Consider the following 27,521-nt stretch of genomic DNA (forward strand, 5'->3'; position numbering starts at 1 on the left):
GACACATGCTCCTGTCCCTTAATCATCTTTGTATGACCCACTCCATGTCTCTCTTGTACTGAGGAGCCCAGAACTGCACACAGCACTCCAGATGTGCCTCACTGGGGCAGAGTAGAGGGGCAGGATCACCTCCATCAACCTGGCAATGCACCCCAGGATATCACTGGCCTTCTTGGCTACAAGGAAACAACCGTGGCTCATGACACCTTGTATATATCCAATGTACCTCATGTCTGAAGGGAGGTTGTCAAAAGGATGGAGCTCATCTGTGGTCCCTTCCAACCTTACCCATTCTATGATTCTGTGATAGTGTAGAATAGGATAGCACAAAATTTGCATTTTTTTCCTGTTGATTCTATAGTACAACCCCATATTTCACCTGAAAATAAAGCAACATGAGTACCTTTCCTGAGCTGCACCACAACTGTGTCATGCCTCATTGTCACCACTGAGGACTTACCACTGAGGAATTACTGCCATGTCTGTAATTGATTTTTCAGTTCACTGGCCAAACAAGAGAAAAAACCAACAAACAAAAACACCAAGTAAGTTTTTCAAAAATAAAAAAAGCTCTGTTTTTGATAATTTTTGCAATTTAAAAAATCTCATAAATTTTTCAAACCAATTAAAAAAATGGTACAAAATAAAATAATCTTGTGGATACAATTCTTTTTATTTAATAATCTTAATTCATCATACTTTTCAGTCACGTGTCTAGACTATATACCATCATTTGCTCAATTACTGTAAGACGTGTTGCATACTCAATTTTCAGAATCTCAGTTGCAAATCCAGATGTCACCTTTATTGAAAAAAAAAAAATTAGTCTGTCATTGTCATTCTGATCCAAAATCACCTATCAAACCAAAAGCATCGAAACAAAAATGTTTTGAATTTCATCTTTAAAGGTAATGTTCACTAAGGTTACTGTTGATGTGTATCTACCACTGCTGCTTTGGGATTTAGGCATCTTTTCCTGATGTCTGTGCTGCCAGTTCTCCCTCTGGCCCATGGAGCTGAAATAGAGGTGGGCTTTGTTTTGTGTACACAAAAGCAAACTGAATCTTGTGTTCCCAAAATCTTGGCTGTCAGGTTTTTGCATGCTAGCTCAAAGAGAGCCCAGAGGTCTAGCTGCAACCTGACTGCACTATGGCAGGCACAGCCACACACAAAAGCGCAGGCAGACGGGGGTGCGCTCCTCACCCGAGGGGGCTGTCCCTGAGCTGATGGGAAGGCACACAGGCAGAAGCAGAGAAGTTGAGAGAGGGGACTCTCCATGTAAGTTCCACGCAGAAGGTTCATTGAGACGAAACAATCGGGGGCAGGACACCGAGAGCCAAAGATCTGACGGTGTCCAGGGATTTTATAGTGGGGATAGGAAAGGTGGGGATAAGGGATACAGCCAATGGGATGCTTGACAGGAGGTGGGGTTGAGCACAAGGGAACCAATGGAAATGACACCAAGGAGGAATGTAGGGAAGGAACCAATGGGGTGTCAAGTCCAACAGAGCTTTCTAGAATTAATACGTATTAACTTAGGGGAAAGGAATATTAACAAACTTATACATAAAACAGGGAGGGGAAAACATGAACCTATCACATAAAAATATATAAACTGCGGAACAGGGGGATTATGGGCTCTCACCCTAACTGCAGAGTGAGGCATTAAGCTTCGGTGCCTGACCACCGCAGCTTGGTGTCTGGTGGATCTTCAGGGGTCAGGGTGGCTGCAGCCATTTGCACCTCTACACTTGGCTGCTTTTCTCCCAGCTGCACTGATTACTGGTCAAATCAAAGATTTTATCCTTAACAAAAAACTTTACATTCCTTGTGTCCTTAGATCACAAAACTGCAGTAATATCAGAACCATTGCTGGTAGAGTTGAAATAAACTATGTTCAGATTTTTCCCTAACAGCTGTTACATGGATATTACAGAAAATATTGAAAAATGTTAAAATTAATTGAATGTAGGAATTGGATAGTGTATTTGTTTTCATATATTTTTGTCTGACATTTAAAGAGAAAGTTTAGATGGAAATCCTGACTTGGCTGGGGTTGTATAAGATTTTGATTGCTTAGCAGTGGCAGCTACTAACACTTATTAAACTATTGAAAAATTGCAACAATATTGTGTGAGAGTGTGTGTTTTGTGTATGTGAGGGAGATTTTGCAAGTTTGTTTGTATCCTTCCTATCTACAGTGACACACTGAGACTGATATGACATACTAAAATTGCTGAAGTGTAGCAGAAAAATAACCTACATTTGTTTTCCTTGTCAATCAGTATGAACAAAGCAAATAAACCATGTGAACAAGAAAACCCTCTTTTTCCTGGTTATTTAAGGGTAGGGCAGTGATTTAGAGCCCATTCTGGAAAAATGGTAGATTATAACCACTAATTTGACTTATTTTGTCAATAACACCCGATCACACATTTGTTTGAGTATTGTGGTATAGAGTAGTGACTAGTCACTTAGGGAAATGGATGAAGTAAGTTGACAATGTCCTGAAATACTGTCTATTTTTCCTTACAGATGATTATTTAAAAGAGTCGTTCCATTATAATCCTTAATGTGGATATAATTTACATAAATAAAAAATGCATATGTACTCTACTTTGAAAGACGGGGTTACTGTACTATTTCATATCGGACATCTTCCTGATCATACCCTAGGTGACAAAAAGGCTAAAGTGTATAAAATATTGGATGCAATATGGATTGAGACTCATGGCTAAATGTAATTTCCATTCTTCTATTTATTGCTGATGCTTCTTTTTTTCAACTGTAAAAGAGACACAAACAAACAAAGCTTTGCAGATTTTAAATAGTCTCTGTGACCTTAGAAAAATTACCTGATATAGAATAAAATAAGATACATTTATTTCATGTAAGAGTACAGAGCTGCAGTTCTTGTAAGGTGATACAGGAACTGGTTTCTGCAAAAGGAGTTAATCATGTATCTGTGGCTGCCAGCTCCTTCCTCTTCCAGATGGCTGAAATTGCTTCTTACTGGTTCTCTGCACCCAGTTGTAGGAGCTAAACTGGTTGAGAACTAACCCTAAAAAAAACCCAAAAAAAAGGGAAATTTTTCTGCCGGTTCAAATTCCTCGCTTACCATCTTCACTATCAAATGACAGTATTCATGCAAGCAAGGGATGGAAGAGTGCTGGACAAGAGACAAGGGATCTTCTTTTGCTTGCAGTAGCTGTTAGTCATTAGATGGATTTAACTGTATCACCCAGCTGTGCCAGTGTCTTCGCAGAGAGCATAAAATAGAGCATTTTTGGTATTTTTTTTCCCTGCTATTTATATGTATCTACTGAAATGACGGGCAACCTGAAGACAGAAACAGGCTGTGACTTTATTTTGTTTAGTTCTTCCTCTTTGTTAATGGCCAGTGTATGTGTTGATGCATGACCTCTGCAACTTTCAGGAAAGAAAAGATTCAAATGACTGAGCAGATGGGTGACAGAATTGAACAACAGTGTTTAAGTGTTGAGGCTAGGAAAAAGTGATCAAGATGAACAATAGCATTCAGAAGATTTTCTTGATTTAATACAAGGTTTGCATACCTACACCAAATACCTTACATTCATATTTTTGAGCTGAGTTGCAAAAAATAATAATCTTGAGTAGTAACTTCCCTTCTTCCCTGGAGCAATTTTCCCACAAAAGTAGAAGAGTAAGGGTCATAACTTAGTTCCAGATGAACTGTGCAAATGTGACTGAAATGTTATTCACCTGAAGGAAAGAAATCTAAACCTACCATGAAGGAGTAAGAAAAGTTTTCTGTAAAATGAACACTAATAATTGCCTAGTTTTATTTTTTCCAAGAACGTGATACTGATCACTTAAGTTTCTGGTTCTGATTTATGAAATAGGTATTGATGATTTTGCTACATGAAAAAAAGCTGTAAAAGTGCCAGATTAATTACAGGACATACCATTAACAGGTGAGATATGGTTATGCCTGTTTTCCAAGCTCCACAGTGCTATATGTTCTGGAACATAATTTTTATATATATATTATGTTATGTACAATCATCAGGAAAACTTTGCAGTCTGTACACATAGAGATCTCTGAGTCTCTTTCTTCAGTCCCTCTCCACACTGATTGCAGGAAGGACTACTTGCATTAGCAGGGAATGAAATACTGTTTGCAGTGGTTTTGAATAACTAATTTCTGTAGGATTACAGAAATGACATTCGGTTCCTCAAACAATTTCTGCAAAGCAAGCAGCATACTTTGAAGTCTGTGCTAGGAGGAAAAGAAACAAAACCAAAATGTGAATCTGCCAAAGTACTATCCTCCTTTTGTGGAATGATTCAGTGGCGTAATGAGGTTAATTTGTTTTAGGTTGTGGGAAATCCTTTATCTACTGCATAGAAGCTTTAATTTCACACGAATGTGACAGATACTGTACTTACAGCACTGGAACTTAATTATTTGACAGCATAAGGACCTGAAATCCCTGCTTTTCCTCTCAAGGAATTTTCATAGCATATTCTAGATGGCAAATAGAAACTAGGGGTTGCTTAGCCTAGATTACTCAATGTTTGAAATATCTTTGTATATTTTTCTAGGATGTTTTGGTTTTATACCCAGAAAATTTCAAGGCAGCTTTGTTAAAGATTCCCTGAATACTATCAATAAATAGTATGTGGTTATTTTTTGTTCTCTTCCATTATTCATGTCTTTTCACCCTTTGAAATGCTTTTATGTATTATACATGACTATGACCGTTTCATTTCCTTACACTCTTTTTCCATAATAGTCTTACAATGCCTGATTTTGTCCTCCTAATTAGTACAAAGGAAGCTTTCAAAATTTTTGTTTCAGTGTGAAAATTTCCCTCCCAGAATTTTACAATAGCTCTTTTAACTGTCTTCCATTCCTGATGGCTACTGGTGTACTTTGTACTTTATTTTCCTCAGCAGTTGTATTACAGCATTTCTGTAGATCCAGTAAAGCAGTGTAAAGTTATATGATAAGCGAGTGAGGACACAAAATTTCAGGATCGGCGATATGCAGAATACAAATTAAAACTAATATAGTGAAAAAATAAGTGGTTTGAAGCTCTCATCCTACCACTAAATTTACTTTCTTTTGTAGATTCAGTGTCTCGGGTTTGTAACGTACCTTTAATAAAATACAATTTAGTGAATTTGTGTTAGGATGAGTGGGTATAAGATGCGTAATTGCCTATCAAAATAAAAGTTAATGTGAACATGCAAAAGCAGGATGTGTTTGTTCTACTATATATTATACATTCCCAATATATCCTAGAATAACTTCTTTTCCTGTTCACAGATAAAAAACTTTACAAGTGTTTTATTGACAAAAAAATGAATGTTTATTAATGTTATTTAAATTGCTTTATTGGCATGTATACCAGTGGAATTAATTGAAAAATAATTAAAAGTAATTTTTGGGGCAGCCTGTGCTGGTAGCTGTAAAAATATTTGCTCATTGTCATCAAAGGTAAGAAATACCAGAGATTGCAAAGTTCAGGCAGATAGTATGAATTGCTTTCCTCATCCTCTCTTGAATTAAAAATTACAGTTAGAAAGTGAAGAAAATCAGTGTTTGTACATAAAGAGATTTTCTTTCTTCCTAGATTTTTTATTTAAATGTAACATTTAAGCATATCAAAATATGATGGATCATGGGTTAATTGTTTGCTGTAGCACAGTTGTTTCAGCTGTAGCATAGCATGATGTGGTGGAGTATAATCAAACCTGACATAGTACAATACATTGAGTGATGGCAAAGACCACAGACTGTTCACTGGAATTTGTTATACTGAAAAATGCATAATTCCCCAAAGAAACGTTTAGCAGCTTATGTTTTGTTGATGAAGACCTGGAGTCTAATTGATGTCTGTGGCTTTTGCCTCTAGGAACATTCATGGGTTCCATAGCCTACATCAAGTTTTTCCTACCTCAGGCCTTTTAGGAGCTGACACTGTGCAGTAACAACTGAGTGAGCTCACAGATCCGTCTTGGGCTCCTGTTCTTAGGGCTTTCTCCTTGTGGAAGCTGTTTATTGTTTGACATTAGGGATATTAAAGGTAGCTGAAGCATTCAGTACACAGGCTTTGCATAAAGCACACAAAAATTTAAATAGCAGCAGAAATAAAGGACACATATTGCTTCACATAATTAGTATTCCTGCCCATACAAGGTTGTAGGTCAATACCAGCTAAAGTTCAGATCTTTTAATCTCTTTCTTCTGATGGTAATGAACTACCCCCAAGAATATCTGGTCTTGTATAAGTAACCGCTGAAAGTTCAGTTAAAACTACTTTTTCCGAACTCCAGATCGTTTGGTAACTGACTGCTGAACCAGAAAGAGTATTTTGGTAGCTCTCCTCTTACGAAATTGGTCCTTTCATTGAACTCCAGCAGTATTATTCTGGTGATCAGTTAGAGCAGCATGAATGAGAGTGATAGGTACAGATACGGAATAATTAAGATTGTCCTGCTGCCTCCCTTGTTTGAAAGATTTTGTTCCCCATGATCTCAAACTTTGCAGTGCCAGGCAGAAAAATTTCAAGTGTGATTTCTTAGTAGATTTTATTTCTGGGTTTCATTTGAGGGCTTTCCTTGTATCCTGCCAGTTATTCTCTGTCTGCCTGTAGGAAGGTTTTGGAATACCATGTCAAAGTCTGTTCTGGGCATAAAGTCTGAAGACAGATTCTGAAAACATATGCATATAGGGGTATTTTACCATTGATAGACTTTCATTTCAAAGTTTCTCCCATAGGGAAAAAGAAAAAAAAATTGGTAAAGATACACAGCTGTTTATGGGAGTCCAGAAATTAATGTAGTTTCTAGGTTAGTTTTAAGTTTCTGCTTCCGGCTTCACTGGAACAGGCCCATATGCAGCCTTATCCAACTGTTCTTCTTTAGCCAGTGTTTTCTGCCTGTGATAGTTATACTACATTTGGAAATGAAATCAACTCTTCATTCTAGTGTTAATACCATTGTAGTTCTGTTTTCATGTGTGGCAGATTACCTTGCAGAGCCAAGTTTAATGCATTTCTAATTAAAAAGAATCCAAACCAAACAGTATGATGTTACTTCACAAAGTTATCAAATTGTTCATCTTCTTATTTTCACAGCTCACCATGTTAAAACTGGGACCTGTGAAGTGGTGGCGCTTCACAGATGCTGCAATAAGAATAAGATAGAAGAAAGATCACAGACGGTGAAGTGTTCCTGCTTCCCTGGGCAGGTAGCAGGTACCACCCGGGCAGCTCCTTCTTGTGTTGATGGTGCGACTCCTTCTATTGCTTCCTCTTTGTGTTCCTAGGAGTTTTTGCTGGCTTAAGGTCATTAACGAGACCCACTCCATTACAGTTAACTATTTAAAGTAAGAGTAGGAAAGCTGCATTTTGAAGGGGGTGTCCAAGGTGAATGGGAGGAAGATGGAAAAATTAATTATTTGCTCTTGCTCTGTGGAAGTGCTAAACAAAATTATTAGATGCCAGTGAAAGAGGCCCCTTGAGACGCTAAATTTGATCTAACTAAAAGAGGATTCTTGGAGTTGTATGAAATTCACTTAATTAAAAGTGTTTATGCAAAACCTACATAAACATAATTTTTATGTGCTACAGTCTTACACCTAATTTATATATTTACCACACTGGAAAGAAACAAGCAGACAAACAGAACACAGTTCTGTTTTAAAATCTTTTTAGACCTACACTATTATTCCTATTCACAGTGCAATATTAGTGTCTTAACAATTCTGGTAGTCTCATATGTTTTATTTGGGAAAATAATAGCTGATTTTTCACATCTCTTTCTCTGAAAGAGTAGCAGGAATCACCCTTTACATGATCTCTTTAATGTTGATATGTTGTTGGCTGTCAGAGAAGCTGTAAATATGTTGTCATTGGGGAATAAATTTAATCAAGCTATGCTAGGCTATATTGTAGACCAAGCAAAAGAAGAGATTCTACTTAAAACTTTGAAATCTGGCTGAGCAAGATAAAAATGAGGTTGAAAAGAACTGCTGTGAAGAGATTGACTTTGAAACACATAGCACCTTTTGCAAATTGGAAACCGAATTTCTTATGAAGGTTCTGAGGTGGCTGAAAATTACAGACTAGATGTCACTCAACGTATTTCTAATATATTCCTGGAAAATAAAAGAAATGTTGCAACATAATGATATATTAAAGTGTCCATTTCAACAAAATGCAAATATATTTGTTTTCTTCTCTTGTAGCTTCAATAGTGGAGCAGAAATGGTGGTGCCACATGCAACCGTGTCTTGAAGGGGAGGAATGTAAAGTTCTTCCAGATCGTAAGGGATGGAGCTGTTCCTCTGGGAATAAAGTGAAAACAACTAGGGTAGGTATGATACCAACCTGACATGTTACCAACAAGTTAAAAAAAAAAAAAAGGTGCACAGGAAATTAGGTGCACAAAGAAGACCTAAGTTGAGAAGACTAAAGAAGCATGGGAAGACAGTTGTACTGGGATTGGACTTCCTGGTCCTGCACACTTTTCTCAGCATACTTTTCAATTGCTTGAACATAGTAAGCTGTGTGCCAGACCTTCTCAGGTAAGCACTGGGGATAGTAGAGTTGATCCCTTCAACTAACAGTAATGATCAAATGTGTTATAATCTAATATGTATTTCTCTCTGAAATCAGTTGCACAAAGTCTGTACACTTTGCTAAGCTCTCAGTTCACAGGATAGCAAACAAATACATTTTTATCAGTTACATGGAATTATCATATTTCTGCATAGAAAGTGCTGAGTATGGTAAGCATTTGATGTGTCATTACAGTATGATCTGGTTCTTTCTATCTTGTGTGACTGGGATTTACTAAAAAGTTTTGACAGAGTTTCAGGGAGTTACTTTCCTCCATTTGACACTTTTCATATTATTGGTTCAAAATTATATTAACAGAAATATATTTGACAGTCATCATATACAATGCCTGACAACAAAGTAAACATCCTGCCATCTTTGCATTTTAGTGGCTAAGAGAAACAGAAGAAAAAAAAATTCTTCAGATGAACACTGAACACACAAATTTCCTAAAACTACAGCATTGTATCTCATCAGGGTCAACACAGTTCTTCATCAACATACAAAAGATCAAAATGTACTCTGAAGACACATATGCATGTGTTTAAGTATAAACACCTTCCCCTCTGCACCCCACCACACATACTCATGACTGATTTTTCTTTTAAGTATTTAATAGTTTGTAGTGTCAGTCCATAATGTGCTAGAGTGGTGTTTACTCTATGCAGGTGTTTGAGTAGCTACATAATTTTATTGAATTCTTCCTTGCATAGGCACTACATTTCTGGTACACATTGGTTGTGGTGAAATGTAGCATGCACTGACTGAATTATATTCCTTCTGTTCCATAGAGAGCTCTATGTGTCTCAGTTTCTGTATTTATAAGTCTCTAAAACATTTTGACATTCTTTGAAGGAAGGATGCTTCTTAAATGTTTGTTTTACAGTTCCCTTCCTGAATCTGCTTTCAGATGTGTTTCTTCTGAAGATAAACTTGATGGAATGCTGCCCACACTTAACTTTGTGCATGCCAATGCAAATCTGATTATATGCATGTAAAATGTATGTGCATGTATAATATAATCAAAAGGAACTAGACAGATACTTAATAATAGAAATAGAAATAGAAATAGAAAAAGAATTGTGTGTGTTTTGAAATTTTTCCTGGTTACTACTACATGACACTATTAGTGTTACAGAATACTTGATATTTTATATGTATTGAGAGTGTTTAACAAAATGTGGACCTGGATTATATTTCTGTAGGAAAAAAAAGAGGTCACAAAAGGGGAAAAAATCAATTATGATTGCTTTGATGAGATTGCTTCTTAAAAGTTTGTCAGAGTATAGGTTTCTCTGCATTGGTTGAGGTTATGGAATTTTTTCTGGTGTTAGTGATCTAAAGAAGCCCAAGGCTCTTATCTTCAGGAGCTTATGCCTTTGTTGTGAGACTTTTAGGTTTGTCTCTTTGCAGCAGCTGGAATTTTCTTGTTCTCCATGGTGGGGGCAGTCCTCAGGACTCATTTCATACCTCTTCAGTAATGATGCTTGGAAAAGCCAGTCATTTTTTATATTTGCTGTGATGAAAACTGATTCAGTATCATGGCTACCATAACCTGCTTACAGACCTAGCACTACTAAAAGGAAGTACTAGTCACCTTAAATCCCCACTATTTGTTCTGCTTTCTTGTTTGTCCAGATGTTGTATGATTTCCTCCTTCTTCCTTCATTTTCCACAGGGCTGCAAGGCTGTTTTGAGACAATAGCAAACTTGAATTCAAATTTCTGACTAAAAGTTGACCTAAGTAATTGAAACCAGGTCAGTGACAGGTGAATCAAAGTCTCTGTCTTTCAGGTACAGGGAGCTGTGATTTTAAGAAACATCATTCTGATGGTCAGTAAAATATATATTGCTACTGGAAATATGAGTGGTTCTTTGTGTTAGGAGAGTAGATTATTATCAAAGGACAAGCACTTTTCCTTAATATGTAGTTACTATTGTATTTTGTAGCTCCTCTTTCTGCTCCCCAAACTCTATATAAATAAAAGGAAAAATTCTAAATTGCTCTGTTGTTTCAAAACACCCACCCCCCTTTTTTTGAGAAAAAAACCAAAAAAACTGTACAGAGAGCCAGTATTAAGAAGTCATGAATAATAAGTTTCTGACTGTCAAATGAAATAATCCATATGCAATTATCATGTATAATGTAGGAGCATAAAGAAAAAAAGGCAACTGAACAGCTTGGGCAATTTAAGTGGATTACAGAAAAGCCTTGTCAAGGCTCTCCTGAAAGGCAAAAAAAAAGTCTATCTTCACCTCAAAACATTTTCTGTAAGTTTGCCTCCTTCCTGTGCCAAAATCCTAACCCAATTACCTGCTGAAGTACTGTCTGCTCTTCTACAGGATACCAAGTTCAAAGGTAGCACTTACGTTTCCACATCTCTTAATAGTTAACCTTTATGTTAGACACAAAAACAGTAGAGGAAGGAGATATTTTGCTTGTCCACCTCTGTTTGCATTTTTAATCTCACTATTGTAAAAAATTATGATACTGACTTCCTAATACTTATGGTATTAGTCACTAAGTAAAAAGGGCAGATGAAAAATGGGAGACAACGAATTGGTTTTTTAAAAATGGGGTCTACGTGAGGTTTTACATTTTGTTCAGTTATAGAGATCTAATAAGGTCATACATGAATAATGAATTAGAAGTACTCAGAATTCAAATGTTAAGAAAACTAATTTGGAAATTATTTACCTTCAGAATACAAAACCAGGTATTGTTTTCCTAATTTGTTTGCATATTGGTGAGAAAAGGCTGATGTTAGGAATTAACCATAGAAAAGAACTGAATAGAGAGAAAAAGTGTGTATGAATCAGATGAGTACTGAGTTAACTTGTGTTGATTTAGAATTGACTATTTTGGGTCTATGTAGCCTGCAGGAGATGAAAGGGAAAAAAGCCAATGACAACTTAGGTAAATCAGTAATTTTTTTGACTTCATATAAAGAAATATGGGCTTGTGTTCCTGGGCGTAATACCACAACAATAGAGGATGTTCATGAATACATTAGGAGAATTATGAGACGATTATGAGCATAGCTGAGATTTTACCAGGCACACTTGGGCATTCTCTTCCAGGATGAGAAACTGTTGTGAAAGGAAACAATTGCATTTTTTTCCCACATGGTTAGTGTCAATTTTTGATACACAAAACCCAAAAATTTTGTCACATTGCCCTCTTTAAATGGGGACAAAAGTGGTTAAAAAAAGTGAAAATCTAAACTTTTTTTTTACATTTGAAATACTCTTTCTTCTTACAGCCTCTTTCTAATATAATTATTTTAGTTTCAGAAGTTCTCCTTGTTTCCTTTCTTTTTTGTTTCCTTTCTTTTCTTGCAATATAGGAAAATGTCTGTATTAAAAAAAACCTAATTTTTCCATCAGTTGAAAAATATATCTTTATTATGTATAAAACTGACAATGACATTTAAAAAATTCTCTGAGTTTATGTCAAACAGATGAACCCTTTACAAAGATGGAAAACTAACATTTTGCAGTCAGATAACAGCTGAAGAGAAAGAACTAAATATTTCTCTTCGTTATGGGGTATATTCCACATCAGATCTCTCTCTCTGTATAGGGCATTTCCCTGGGCAGATCTAGATGCCAGGCTTTATTTGTAATTTTAAGAACAGTACATTGCCCGCTATCTCTACCAAACAGGCAGACTTTACATAAGAGCACCAGAAGGTGCACATAATCTGTATGAAAGTGCATGTTGCAGTGCCTCCTGGGGTCCCAGTTCTCCAGGCATCCACCCTCGGACTAGCCTGCAACATGTAATGGTTCCTAGGTGCCTCATAAACCTGTTTGCCTTTCCTGCAGAAATTAGAGAAAAAGAACAAGGTAAAGTGCTGTATCCCAGGTCTCATCTTGAGATTCTGGAGGTGGAACATGACTGAAGAAGTGTGTACTTGCTCCAGGCAGTGGGACAGTATTCCTGGGCTGATATTTTATGAAGATGTAGAGAAATGTGCATTGGTATTTGTTACGATCCTGTTTAAACCCAGAAAAGCAAAGCAAGCTAAGTCTCTGGGCATAAACCGGAAAGAATTTAGAAGGTTCAAAATATCCCCAGAAATGAGATTAAAACCAAATGAGGTTAGGTGTTGATGCCAAAATATTGATGTATTTTATTTAAGAGTAGAGAGGCAAAGAGAAGGGAAGAGAAAAGAAAGAAATAGAAAAAAGAAGTGTGCGTGGGGGGGTGGGGGAACAGGGAGAGGTGACAGGGGTTAGGTGGAAGCAGATCACCCATCCAAGGGTCCCGATGACATCTCGTTGCTCTCCTCCATCTGATCTGCTGGTGGTCAGGGTCCCCTGCTGCCGTGGCCACACCGCTACATGCTGCCACACGCCATGCCACGCCGCCACACCACACGCCAAAGAGTACAGAATCCCATGGATTAATATACACTTCGGGCCAGGTGGGAACTCCCACGTGTCTTTCTTGCAGGGGCGAGCTTGACACTGTCCCCTGCAACACTGAGGGTCTGTTGCATCATCTCTGGTGCAAGGTCGGGGGACCCCTTTGAGGGGGGCCCCTGTGATGGGCCATGTCACCCCTTCTGCTGTGGATAAGCTTCCCCCCCTTCCCCAGTGAGGACCCCTCAGCTGGGCTCCTCTGCACAGTGGAGGATGGGCAGTCACTGCACCTCTGACCAGAGGCTTTTCCAAGATACTCAAAGCCTCTCCTTCCTCCACCCCTTGGTTTGAGGGTCTGTTCGAGCCTGGCAGCTGATAGCCCTGGGGCTGTGGTCTCCACCTTGGAGGTGTTAAGTCTGTGCTCCGTGAATGTCCCCAGCCCTGAGTTGTTACTTTATCTTCATCAGCGAGCAGTGTAAGGCCTCAGTCAGGGCCCCATTCAGGGTTCGGTAGTCTTCTCTGCAGCTTTTGGAATACCGTTTTAAGAGTCCTTTAAGAAAATGTTTAAGTCATAAAATATAATATTTCAGTCTCTGACAGTATTTTTCATGAGAAAAAGTATAGAATAAAATAGACTATTTCAGTTGAAAGGAACCTACAATGATCGTTTAATCTGGCGACCTGACCAATTCAGGGCTGACCAAATTAAAACATGTAAGTAAGGAGGTTGTTTAAATGTCTCTTAAACAATGATAGGTTTGGACACCTTTCTAGAAAGCCTTTCCAAAGGTTCTTAGTGTTCAGTCTAAACCTTCCCTGGTGCAGCTTTGAACCATTGCATAGTAATTAAATGGTACCTTGTCCTCAAGCTTTTAATTTGATTTGGTAGAATTGCTTGTGGAATGAGGCATAATTTATCACTGACTTCTGGTTAAAATATGTGGGGTAGAATTTACTGGACTTTACTTGGATTAGGACTCTCTAGAGTGAGACAACTAGCCCAGGCTCTGGACTGTCTTTTCAGTTTTAGATAGAATTGTTCAGTTCCAGAGGACAATTGATTTTGTTCTAAGGTAAGTCAGATGAATTGTCTTCTGGAAGTGCTTATGTCTCTCACATAACCTAAAGGAAAACTACCATGACTAACTTAGCCCCTAATGTTTAGATACTCAATATTGAATAGGAAGCAACTAGCTTAGATAATTTAGTCACTTTGATGTGGTCTTCAGCAGGAAGATGACCACAAAAACCCATTCATTCCTTGTCAGTTTGGGAAGCTTTGGACTTTGACCACTATAAAATGCAGTATATTAAAATAGGAGTTTAAAAAATGTTCACAGTCTGAAGAGACACAGCTATGAGCTAAATCAGTGACTCATACTGTGATGAGCAACATGTCCAGTATCTACTACTCACTAAAAGTTGGCAGCAGTGCATGTTCTTTAGGAATTGTTGGTGCAATACCAATACTAATAATATAAATCAACAACAGCAAAATAGTCAGGTACATAGCAGATATTAATTATTAACCTCTGAAAATCTCTAGAAAATGAAAGTGAGTAATGTTTTCCTATAAACAAGTGAAAGAAGTATTTTCAGCCAGGTTGTAAAGAGCTATTGTTTGGAAATGACCATTCAGCTTCTGGAATAGCTGAGCACCCACACTTTTAAATGGACTGAAGGAACGGCAATTGTTGCTCTGAAAACTGGCTAAGATTTTTTAACATGTGGAGGAAAGCACACTGCAGAACAGAAAGAAATCAATACCTAGCATATTACTATGTAACTGTATGCCAAACCAATATCAGAAATAGAGTACTGCAATAAAATAAAATAAATATTACAAGGGCAGAAAGAAATAACAGAGAAATATGACAGGGCCAAAAAAATATCTATAGTGAGTATATTCATCTACATTCCAAACCCAAATCTGCATTCCAAATCAATACTAGAGATAGACAACTGGTGTGAAAAGAACAGAAATATTGCCAGGATGGTGAGAAATCCATACTGAAAGTGTCTATACATTCAAAAACAATATAGGAGAGAGCCTGAAGTCAGTTATTTGTAATATTCCTATTTATCTAATTTTACATTATGGCATCCAGAACTTAAAAGAAACTCAAAATTGAGTAAGATCCTTGGAAGAAGAGAAAGTGTACTGTCCAAACACACCAACTGGCTGCACATGAAACCAAACTGTGTTCAGTATGTGCATCCCACTGCTCTCAGTCAATGTGGTTTTGTTGCTATCTATAAATACTGCTTACATTTTTACTCTATCTCCTCTTTCTCACTTGCAGATGCTGTGTTGTTTCTAAATTAATTACAGCTGGTGAAAGGAGAGACAGTAATTTTATTTATGTTTCAATTTATAAAATATGCTGTTCATAACCCTTTTAGCATAAGCAATGAAAGCATCTCTGTTTGGTACCTTTGCATTTCAATGGGCCACTCAGATTCCCAGTATCAAGAGGCAGCATAAAGTGGTGACTAAACTACTACCAGTGCTGTCATAACTGCTGCTTGAGTAAGACAGCACAATGCAAGAGAGCTAAAATGCGTCTGGATATGAAAGGAAAATGGCATTTTTCTTGTAACTGAGCCTGACCTAGCGTTAGCAATGCAGTAATGTTAGTTGTTGGTCTGTACTTCTCCACAGAAGCAACAGATCCATAGGCTCTTTAAGTGTTACTCTTTTCTCTGCCAAAGTTAAAAATAAATCTGTAATAGCTTCTTCCCTCATGTCTTTGTTGCTCTTCCTCATCCAGGTTTTTCAGAAACAGCAGTAGTAATGATATGCTATTAGAAAAAGCAGAAATTCATCATCTAAATACAATGCATAGGCTATTCCAGGATGTTTCCGATAGGCCGGATGTATGGTAGTTGGGGTCAGTGAGTGCTAATAAGGCAGTGTATTTCTCACATGGCATGTTTTACAGTGTAAAACTGCTACTAACTTACATCACATAAAAAAATTTGCCTTTTGTTTTGACCGCTGTGAAATGTGAAATAATTATAGGATGGATCAATGATCTGCCATATGTCAGGTACAGGAAGTGTTTTCCTAATATTATATAAGGGGTTATATAACTGAAGAAACCACCTCACTGTAAAACTACTCTGTTCCCCTGCCTTACTTCAGAGCCTCTCTGTATAGACTCCTCAGTTCCTACTTTAATTTCAAATGTAGATTTATAGGAATAATGTACATATACAGTGGCCAGCAATACCTTGTGGTTCATAAAAATGATGTGATTACAATATAAGTGAGTGCACAGACTGTAGCAAAATATTACCCATGGTAAAGAGTGATTGCACTTATGACAGCCTCTTTGTTGCTATGGTATCTCTTTCCATGCCTTTGGCTAATCTGTCACTAGGAGAAATTTGCAGCTGTCTCAGCATGTTTCTCATTGCTAACTCGGAGACTGCTGTATCTAACCTGTCATTAAAAGAGCAGTAAGTGGTATGCATATATTTTCTAAGAATAAATACAAATTTTAGGGGGCAAATGAGCTGGTAATGGAAATATGATTACATTCTCTAGGGTCAAGCAGGATTTTTTTATTAATCAGTAATTATCGTTTTGATCTAGCATCACAGTTCTTTCATTTTAAAGCTTTGTATTTTTTGTAGGGCACCTAAACGCTAATCTTTTGGGACACTTGGACATTTTGATGAAAGTAGGTAGCATGCCAGCCAACACATGTTAAAAGGAATCATCAGTATTCAGGGCTATGCAATTCACTGATTTTCCTAAAAATAGCCTTTATATACCAAATTTGCTTCTTTAATGTGAAGTTGGTGTGCCTAGTTCTATCCTATGTAAAGTTGCAAGTCTCCCTTCGACAGGAGCCTAGGCCTACAGGTTGAAGATGTTCATTTGTGATCAAAGAAATCTAGACAAGTCATGGTCCTTTCCCCAAAACAAAAGTACTCTAAAATACCTACAAAAGACTAGTCATGGAATAAAGGATTAAAGGAAGAAGTGTTGTGGTGTGAAATGCTGTAAGCAAAGTCATAGACTGAAAGGCCAGTAAAACTTGTTGGGCAGGTGAGGATAATCCAAACATTTGACTCCCAAGACACTTTCAGTTTCAAATTTTGTTTAGTTCTGTTCTGACGTTATCCCTATGGATACTGAAATTAAGAATGCAAGTGAGTAACATCAAAAGAGAGAATGAGTTAAAGGCAATATTCACAGGTACAGATCTTTTGAAAAAAGGGAGCCTGATTATACATTACCTTCCTGTATCTATCTGTCAATACACTGAGTCTGGTCTCAAGATATTTGGAGAGGTAATCTAATTTTTTTTTGTGAGCAGACACACTGTGAAAATCATGAGAAATGAAATCTTTCGCAATCCCTTCATCACACTCACAGTGTTAGTAATATATGCTGTAGTTTATGCATTTTTATCGGGGAATACTTTTTCCAAAGGTAAGACTGCAGCTAGGATGCAATGTAAAACACCATTTTAGCTTCTGCAGAACCTGAACATTGACAGAATTACACTGAAATCAAAGGAAACTATTTCTGCAATATTTCAAGAAAAATGCAAATAGATTGCAGTTGCATGTCGTTAATTACTAATCAGTGATTTTTGCAACCATTACTTTCTTCCATGTGCAAATCCTCCAATTCACCTGTCCAGCCAAGATGTTTTCTGCCTTTGTCCCAAAAGATTCAACTTGTGATTTATTTTTTTTATTCTTCTGCCTTGTCCTTTGCTGGCATGTTTGAGATATTGACCTCATGTCTGAAGAATAATTTTCTGCCTCTGTGATGGAAAATAAGAACAAGTTCTTAAGGCCGTTTGTTAATGACTGATTTTTTTCACTTCTCCATGAATTTCCACTTTTCCAGTGTCCTGACACCAAAAGCGAAGATGTTTCCACTTCCATTTGCAGCTTCATTCTGTCAGTCTCTTTGCCATTCACAGCTGTGCAAGAAGGGCTCTTTGAATATCTAGTAGTCCTTTTAAATTTTCTTGGAAAATTTTTTTCAGCTTCTAATATCTCAGAAGTTACCATACAAGAAGATATTCAAATGCCAGTATGGTGTGAGTCATGCTGACACGCTCTAAAACTCACTTCTTCCTTGTCTCACCTTCCTTTTTAGTCTGTAGGGGCTTCTTTGCATCATTTCTGCAAGTCAGAAATGATACATTTCGGGTCAGAGAGACTGTGATGTTCTGAAACCTCACATTATCTGCTGCCTAAATAGCTGCAGGCAGAATTTTTGCCTCTTTCCCTGGGTATTTGGCACAGGCTTCACAAATTCTGCATCACTGCTTAGTTGCAGAAATGTATGAGGGAGTGGAAAAGTGGCCCTCAATTGCTCAAAAGGTAATACTTTTAGTTCTTCAAAATAACATAGTTTTCTTGTTGTATTTCCTTACTCATGAGGACTGATTATAGAAAACATTAAAAACACCCCCTTGTCTCAGGTCTGCTTTTCTGCCTTCTGTTAGGGAAGGAAATAGATAATAATCACTCTCAAGTGATTATGGAGAGTCAGACATACAGAGCGTTCTGAGCCTACACAGTCGCTGTTGGAGGAGTGAACAATTCTCAAACCAGTTGAAATCAGATTACTCAGATATTATTCCCTTGCACAGCAAAGTGAGCATGGTTGTAAATCGTAAATATTTCTCCCTAAGAATGATGAAGATAGTCCCATCCTTAGTGAGATCTCTTCAAAATGAAGAAAAAGTTCAGGCAGGAATAAGTGGAAAATTGCTGCCTATAACTAAATTAATAAAGAAGACAATCAACGTAGAGTTAATTTCCATGAGAATTTCAAAATTGTTCATATTTGTCATGACTTGTAGTTTATTCCTTCTTCCACCCCAGTGAACACCAAGTCAATTTCAGGAAAGACACTACTGCTGTGTATAGAGAAGATACTCCTAAGGATTTTCCATGTTCTATAAAATGGACTCTGAGCTTTCTTCTACTGCATTATTATGCATATATTATGCATAATACACAGATGACCCCTTCTCAGATCTTACAGTCCTGATTATCATCCATCATCTGTCATATCTGCAGTGATAAATGCCATAGAGCTCCGAAGTGCAGATTCTGTGTGAAGCTACAAAATATCCAGTTCATCAGGGCTTCTTTTCCTGATGAAACCTGTAAAATTATGTTCGCAAGACCGAACACAAGTTTGTCTCCAGCTTATGAAAATCAATGGGAACTCAAGAAAACAATGGATTGTGTCTAACCAACATGTATCTACAAACTCAGTAGTAATAGATCTGAGAATTTTAATAGAGATGCAGTTTTTTCTCTTCAGGATGAAGAACGTCAGAAGATAATTTACTGATGCCAGCCAGAAGAACTTGCTTCTTCATCCTGAATTCAAGCTTTATGGCTTAGGAACATGTTCCTGCCAAAGGAAGACCAAAGGACTTTATCTTTGCTCATGCTGTTCCTAATTCAGGCAAATGCACTCCAAAATCAGATTAGTTGTTCTAGAAATTGGAAAGCTCTCTATCCTGACTCCTTGTCACTTTTTCAGAGTGACCTTGGAAAATGCAACTTTATCATCTGCAAGGCATCATTCCAATTCCACTTGCTAATAATTATTGTTCATTATCCTCAAAGTACAAAAAGGAACAACAGACTTTCTTCTAGAACGCAACCTGAAAAATTTGAAGCTCGTTACTTGGAAAGCCAAGTCCTTTTTTGAAGGTCATTCAGGAAATTGCCAGAGTCCTTTTTCTTTCTTGCAACCTTAAAGTACATCATTGGTACTTACATTCCTGAAATTTGAAGGCAACGACCTCTTCTGAGCCTTTTGGTCTTTCCTTCATTACTTGAGATTTTAGAATACCAGTGTCTAATTGCAGTTGGCTTCTTTGAGTCATTCATACTTCCTCTGTCTTAGGCTGCATTCTATTTAGGAGATAATGAGAAGATGCAGACATGAAGAGAACTTGACAGGTTCTATTAGAAAGACAAATTAAATGAATACCACAGCAGGTTCTTAGAACTCCTAGCATTCATTTTTAGCTTTGACATGATACTTCTTTTCTGTGTACTGTGAAGTTCAAAAATAGTATCCAGATGATCTTGAGTAGAGAGGTGTTATAGGGCGTTGTAACTTTCACCGGGATGTCTCCATAATGCTCAAGCAAGTAAACATTTACTTATTAAGCTGACAGTACTAGTTGTTCTTTTCATCTCTGACCAAGATGACTACAAATATTAGCTGGGAATCAGCAACCACAATCTTGACTATGTCTTAGTGAAAGAGATTTTATGTGTTATTTTCCTGGGTAATGAGAAATCCTTCTTATTGTTCATCTATGACAGACTCTTCCTTTTTCACAGTTCTATTAGGACTTGAGAAAAGATGACAGGGATTTCTCATATTCCTTCAAATCTGCCACATTTCTTCTCTTTCTTATCTGCACTGGAGTGATGGCATGATGGGTACTCATACAGGAGAAAGTTAAAATTAGATTTCCTTGAAATAATTTTATATTCTCTGAATGGGTACCCACTACTCTGTCAGTACCCATTACTTAGGCTAAAATTTCTCCAAGCACAGAAAAGTCTTTTCTTCCTGTGGAAATTCTAAATAGATGAAAAGAGAAAAGAAAATTATCAAAGGGTTTCAAGTTGATGACTGATTCATTGTTTTTAAGCATTCTTTTCCAGCCTGGATATTGGTTCTGCTGTTTTCTAACTTGTTTTTTAGTTGTCTTATATTCCCTCAGCTGTGGCAGTACTCCTGGAGCCAAATGTGAGTGCAGTTCCTCAAAATGCCAGCAGTGGAAGCTGGTAGGCAAGTGGGGAAAAATCACCAGAGGAATCTCTGAAGCTTGGGACAAAGGCAGAAAACACATCAGTACTGCACTAACAGAACAGCAGGTACTCTTATAGAGAAGATAAAATTACAGGTAAGGAAATAATTTACATTTCTATTTTGAACTTTTCCAAATGGCTTGTTACTCTCCATTCAAAATACCAGGAAAAAACCCAACAGCGTAAAATTTGAAGAAGAAAAAGGTCTCAAATTTGAGCAACTTAGGCTACCTGATTTTTTTAGTGGGGATAATCTGAAGTTCAGTCTGACCCCATTTCTGGAAAAATATATTACAAGGTGAAAATCCTTTATACCTGTTAGACAATTTAAAACCTCAATGTAGTTTTAAAACAAGGCTGGGTTTACTTTTTTTAAAATTTGTTTTGCTTTTTCATATTTAGAATGTAAACATAGGAAAGCGCTTGTTATAGGTTTTCCTTTCCAATCAAAAACAAGTGTAGGCTTTTCTTTAGGTAAGTGAATGCAGATAACGTCAAAGACAGAAGGACTCTGTTCCCATCTCTCCATTTCCACTTCCTGACAGTTGAAAGGCTAACATGACCCTTTATTATGCTTCAGTGTCCTCATATGGCGAAAGGAAAGAGGTTTTTTTTATCTCCCACTTGGGATGGTTAGGTGGGATAAGTGGTGTAGAAGAGAAAAGAATTATGTTTATGTAATTAATTGTCTTGCAGTCTTTTATGCCGCCATGCTGCAGTTCCACTATGGAGTTGTGATCACCATAAAAACCTCAAGAGGATATATCCTTGTCTGAATCGCTGCTGTTATTATCTGTTACAGAAAGTAAAATAAGGTTTAAGTCTTCTTTTAATATAAAACTGTTTGTAAATGAAACATTCTGTTAAAATAATTCTACCATAAACTCAGTTTTCTACTGAGTTACAGAAACATTGAGAAAACTAGGGTATGTTCAATATAGTGGCATAACCTTTTGGAAGACAGTAATAATGAGTACAAACGAAGGACTAATGAATTGGATTTAGCCTTGATGTAACTCATATGTCTTCATCAGCTGTTCATTATCATAATTGTCCCAGTGAGTTGTACCAAATAATTTTATTTTGTAAACTATCTAGTTCAAGGAAATATGAACACAGGACCATATTAATTTGTTCCATAGTATTCAAATATGTAGAGATTTTATTTAAGGAAGAAATTATTGAAGTTCTGAGTTTAATCTTGTATACTGCTAATGAACTGCAGCATGAGATTTAAGTTAAAAAGGTTAAGAAAATAAAAGAAGAAGACTTAAAGAAATGTTGGTGATCTTTTGAGATGCTGTGCAACCCTTTTCAGAAGCAATCATTATCAGCAGGTCCAAAATCTACCTCAAATATTTAGATAAGGAACTATCTGTCTGAATTGAATATTGTCTTTTGTAATGTGTAATGTGTCATCTGTTATTTTATGGTGTTTCCTGTAACCTTCTAATTTTTTTTTTTTTTTTACTTTAAACATATATGAGAAGAACACACTCAAAACTTTCATTTTGAAGGAATTGTCTTCTGACTTCATGACTCCTTTCTGTACCACAGGTCTATGCATGGACTTATTCTCAAAGAACTTTTCGATTCCTGTTTTGTCATACTTAAATATTGCTGATATACTTTAAAAAATGAGTGTAATCTATCAGTTTCTATTGCTTTTTGGTTTGCATTTGAGTATGTTTGGGTATTTTGAAGACCGTGCACTTTTCCAAAAGAATTTTCTCTAATTCTGAAATTTGTTTTTCCTGTCATTTTGTATTTTTCCTTGTAAGTTTAAAAAATATTCCAACTATCCCAGTTTTGTTTTTTGTAACTAATTTCATAACAGTGTAGTACTTGACATGTGTTTGTTTCTTAGGCAAACGTGTAAAATTCCTGAAGTCCGAATGGAGAAGTAGAGAAAGGAGGTTTCTGCTGTGCCTGATGACAATTTTTGTTTTTTCCACACACAAAAAATATTCTGGCTCCACGTTGGAGCACTAGTTGTGATGAATCCTAGTCTTGATTGGATTCTAAGGAAGGGCCAGAACGTTCGTTGAGGAATAAAGAGTCAAACCACTCCAGAAAATGTGTTCCAGCCCCGGTTTATTACTCACAGAGCAGCAGGTGTGTACAAATACAGGTTTACATAGTATTAACAGGAATTGTTGTACCTTACTCCTCAATGTAGTTGCTTAGTTTGCTGTAGACACAATTGCTGGAGGGTGGTTGGAGAGACTCTGATTGTGCTCCTAAGCAGCCTCAGAGTGTTACTTAAGTGTTTCTAGGAGCATTAAAATATCTTTTTTCACACACTTGAGTGTCAAAGGTAGACCCATTTGGTAAACTTAAGTCACTCACTCTCATGGGAAAACAACAGATGCTCTGGAGAACAGCACTTGGAAAAGAAGTCCATCTTAGTACATTCAGTCTGGTGTGGCATCTGTAGTTGAAAGCTCAGTATCCCACACTGAATTACTTAAATTTCAGAAAAAAGCTAAGAAATGGGTATTTCCATTGTATTCCTAAGATAGGCTAGAAGTTGTCTATCTATCTTAAAGCTGTGTTAACGATTAAGACCTTTATCATTTACAGGAAAATATGCCATGCTTTGAAGTATTTTTCTTTTACCTACTTTTCTAGTCCTACCTTTCAGATTATTTGACGTAAGGGGAAAGCTCAATTTACATGTGGAAGATTTCCAAAGCATTTTTTAGTTTCAATTACAATTTTTAACACTGATTGTCTAGCTCTCCACATTACCACCAAAAATCTCCTGCTGAAATCCTTAAGAGCAGTGGGAAATAAAGGAGTACAGAGTTATATTTCAAATGGCATTGCATGAAATGAATTTTCAAAATGTTTGTCTCTCTATAATGGAAGTCCTAAACACAGGAGCTATCACAAATGCAGCTCCGATTAGTCACTATGAAATAAAAATACAAAAGAATTATAAGGTTTTAGAGTCTTATGGTTATTAAAGGCCTGGGAGCCTTTTGAGTCATGTACTGGGAAATGCTCATTTCAATTAATAAAATGAGCCAGTCATAGCTCCTGAAGGACAAGCATGAGGATCTAGAATTCTAAATTGCTTAATAACAGGCTTGGGAATGCGTTTAGATAAATACTTTTCATACTGTAGTGCCTAAAATAAAACTAAGGGAACAATTTGAAGCTCTTGCATCTTTAAATAAAAAGTTAGGTAGGGTCAAAATTTTATAAACAGAAGTGAAACATTTGACTTGAAAAAGTGTCTTCCAATACGTAACCTTCTCTGAAGGTAATTGAATCCATATAGTTATCATTAAATATCTGTTTTTCAGACTGCTCACAAGTCACTCAAATTTTGCCTTTTATCAGTAGCCCAAGTCAAAGAGCCATCTGTAATACTAAAACAAGGGCCCGTGCTCTAATTAATGGTTCACTGTTGCAGTTCCCTTCAAATGTGCTTGAGTCACCTTCATTCCTCAGGTTTTTGAAATGGTTCCTCCTGCCTCCAGAAACTTAGTTATCTAGCAATAAACACCCAAATCCACACCTGCCTACTGTAAAGGGCATATGCATATAGAAGCCCTATTGCAGAAAGGTCCTTAACACCTTTTTGTCCACTTTCCTCAATTCATTGGAACATAAATTACAGGATTATCCATCTGTGAGGAAATTGTGAACCTGTCTTTTGTTAACATTTTCAAAGTACTTTGGATTATCACTAGTACAACATAGTAGTATTAGAACAGAAGCATTTTCCAAGCTTACAAGCTGAACTGTTTCAGTGCATGAACATGCACAAGTGGTAATGCAAACCGTCATTTGCTTTCATAAGCCATGTATGAATGATAGTGCATGGCAAACATGCTGTATGGATTTTAAAGTTCCAGTAAATAGTGTGCTTCCATCTGTTCAAAAGATTCATTTCCAACCTCAACCTCTTTCTCAGAGGGCCTGAGTGGAAAAAATGCACTGGCAGATGTTTGTTTCTGGTTATTGTGCCCTTCTGGTTTCTACATTGTAATATTTACATTAAGTTCTTACTACTACAGCAAAGTTATTTATTTTCTAGAAAAATATGACTGATATAGCCCTCCCAATTTCATTCCTCTTTAGGAAAGGTTTGCTAAAGAATCACTTTGTTCACCATTTTGTTAATTTTTTGTGGACTTTTGCATACAGTATAAGAAAGACTACAACAATTAGGACACAAAATGAACAGAAATATACTTCATAGAAACAAGGGCTGTTCTGGTATGGCATTGCTGTCTTTTCTCCATGACTTGGACGACAATCCATAGCTAGGCATTTCTTCAAGCCATTCCTTATGGCTTGTGTCATTCCCTGTATTTAGCTTATCTCATGTTGGTCATCAAATAAATTTGTGAGACCCCTTTTATTTTTACTTCAAATCCCCATACCATTTTTGTTTCCCACAGGCTTTTAATATTTTAGAGAAAAATGGAAGGGGTGCCAAGATGACTTTGTCTCATGAAGTTCCACGTAGCTTAGGGTGAGCTATTAACTGCTTTCACAAAAAATAATTTCCTTTCTGCGTCTTATGTATCTCAGCAAAAAAAGAAAAGAAAAGAAAAAGCCTGAGAATGCTTAGGTGACACAGCCTATGACCACACACAATCCTATATGGTTGATGGAACAGTTTTAATTAAAAAGAAAACTTCCTTTATGAAGTACTTTCTTTGGAGAAAACCTAGAACAGAGAGTCCATCCATGTGGAATCATCTGTTGAAGCAAAAAACATTGGCTTAAAAATTTTACCTTTTCTGCTTTTGCATTGATACATAGTCCTGTCTTCTCTCCAACTCTCCTCACCCACTAAAATCTCTTCTTTACTGTGCATGGCGGAAAAGAGAGAGAATTAAATTGCAAGGGGACATATAAAAAAGCAAGTTGCTAACTTTCAAGTGCTTGTCTTTGCAAACTCAAGAGCCAGTTTTCAATATGGATTTTGTGTATGGTTTATGATAAACACAGAAAAAACTCAAAAAGCTGCCAGTCAAAAAATAGTAATGTACAATTTGTGTTATGAAATGTTCCAGAACACACTTAATTTCAATATAACATATATTGTTACCTATTTTATTCTAACATTATTAAATAATAATTAATTATGTGCCTAATTTTGGATATATAAGCTATTCTGTAGTTAGCTAATGATTTGTTATATATATATATATATATATAAAAATAGAAATATATTTATTTCTCTGAACAAACAGAAGACTTTTATTATACCTAATTGTGGTTCTGTAACTTTGATGTTTAGGTGCATGAATTTAGGGAGAAGGGCTTTACTATTCAGGGAATATTCACTCAGCCATTCTTTATATCCTATAGTCTTGATTTTTCTTCCTTCCTCTTCTAAGGCAGAAGAAAGTCCTGAGTAAAAGTATCAGACTTGGTTTTTATTGAGAATCTATTCTAATGAAATAAACAATATTATCTGCTGTATTCATCCACTGTGTGGATTTCACAAGTGAGGATATTTTTCACCCATTGTGAGCAGCACTGGAATAGAGGTTGTCCAGAAAAATCTCTTGAGGCTAGTAGCTTTTCTAATGTGATGTCATGAGATCTTTTCATCTCTGGTCCATTCTGCATTACCCTGGCAAAAATGTTTTACCCAAAGACTTAGTTTGTTCTGAACATTTAGTGAGCAGAATAATGTGGAAACCTTCAGGTGCATTTAATTATATATTGTTATGTTAAAATAAAGCAAGTGAGTCTACATACAATTACAGCCAATTTACAGCAGCCACTCACTAATTTAAATTAAAAAGTCTGCAACTGCAGAGTAATTATGCTTTAATTGCACATTTAGGACAAGAAAATGAAGAGAATCTAATGTGGTGTATTTATGATATAACAATGATGTGAAAAAAAATTATAAGTATAAAAGAGTAATTGTGTTCCAAGAATGAACAAACTAATTCAAATAACACCTAGGATGCTAAAGGTTTAATGTACTTTTCTCATTTGTATTGTTAATTTTCCATACATATTAATTATTAACTGAAAACTTGATTTGCACCTATTTACAGTTCTCTAAGGACTTTAAAGATCAGACACATAGTGTTATTGGTCCCTCTTTTCCTATAAAGGCCTTTGGCACAATACTTTAATACCTTACCTCCCAGACACTTAAATTAAATAGCATTTACTATATCCAAAATTTAGTATTTCTGGGAATACCATCACTAGGTATTAGCTAAAATTTCATTGCTTCTTTATGAGACTGCCTTTAATATCCAAGAGGTTTATTCACTCCCTGATGTGCATGGTGTATGGATAGATAGCTTCTATTAATGTTGACGTGCAATCTATGCTTGAGCATAACAGGTATTACCATTTTACACAGAGGCAAATGTGGACCATATAGGTATGTCAGTGACATAGACTAAACACATAGAGCAGAAATTTGAATGGCAATCTGCTTTTTTTCTCATTTTTATCACCTATTTAATTTATGTAACAGTGTATGTTGCTTTCATGGGGGTATTTGCACCACAGGGTTGTAGTGCTAGGTGGGGGGAGCAGATAGGCCTGCAGATTATGATTCTACTGAGTTTTTTTGTGACTGAAAATATATTTGCACTTCCAAACAGCCATGTAACTGAGCAGTCATGTACCTGCAAAAATACTGGGTTTGCTAGCTTCAGTTTATCACCTTAGCCCAGGCATGGCAGAGCTGGGTGTAACAGAAATAATGCAGCACAGGAT

General features: G+C 36.6%; 1 protein-coding gene across 6 annotated transcripts in view; it reads left to right on the plus strand.

The window, feature by feature from the left end:
- Window positions 1-27,521, plus strand: part of TAFA2 (TAFA chemokine like family member 2) — a 186,798-nt gene that overhangs the window by 153,731 nt on the left and 5,546 nt on the right. The window contains exons 2-6 of one of the 6 annotated variants that reach the window (XR_007203111.1): window positions 7,128-7,280; window positions 8,240-8,364; window positions 20,717-20,899; window positions 22,672-22,919; window positions 25,220-25,293. Coding sequence is in view for 2 of the 6 variants with exons in the window: in XM_048301017.1 (XP_048156974.1) it covers window positions 7,128-7,280; window positions 8,240-8,364; window positions 21,501-21,542 (320 nt within the window). In the remaining 4 variants the exon portion in view is untranslated. The other 5 variants (XR_007203110.1, XR_007203112.1, XR_007203113.1 and 2 more) reach the window with 5 other exon arrangements.

Source organism: Corvus hawaiiensis, chromosome 4 (assembly GCF_020740725.1).
Source record: "Corvus hawaiiensis isolate bCorHaw1 chromosome 4, bCorHaw1.pri.cur, whole genome shotgun sequence".
NCBI lineage: Eukaryota > Metazoa > Chordata > Aves > Passeriformes > Corvidae > Corvus > Corvus hawaiiensis.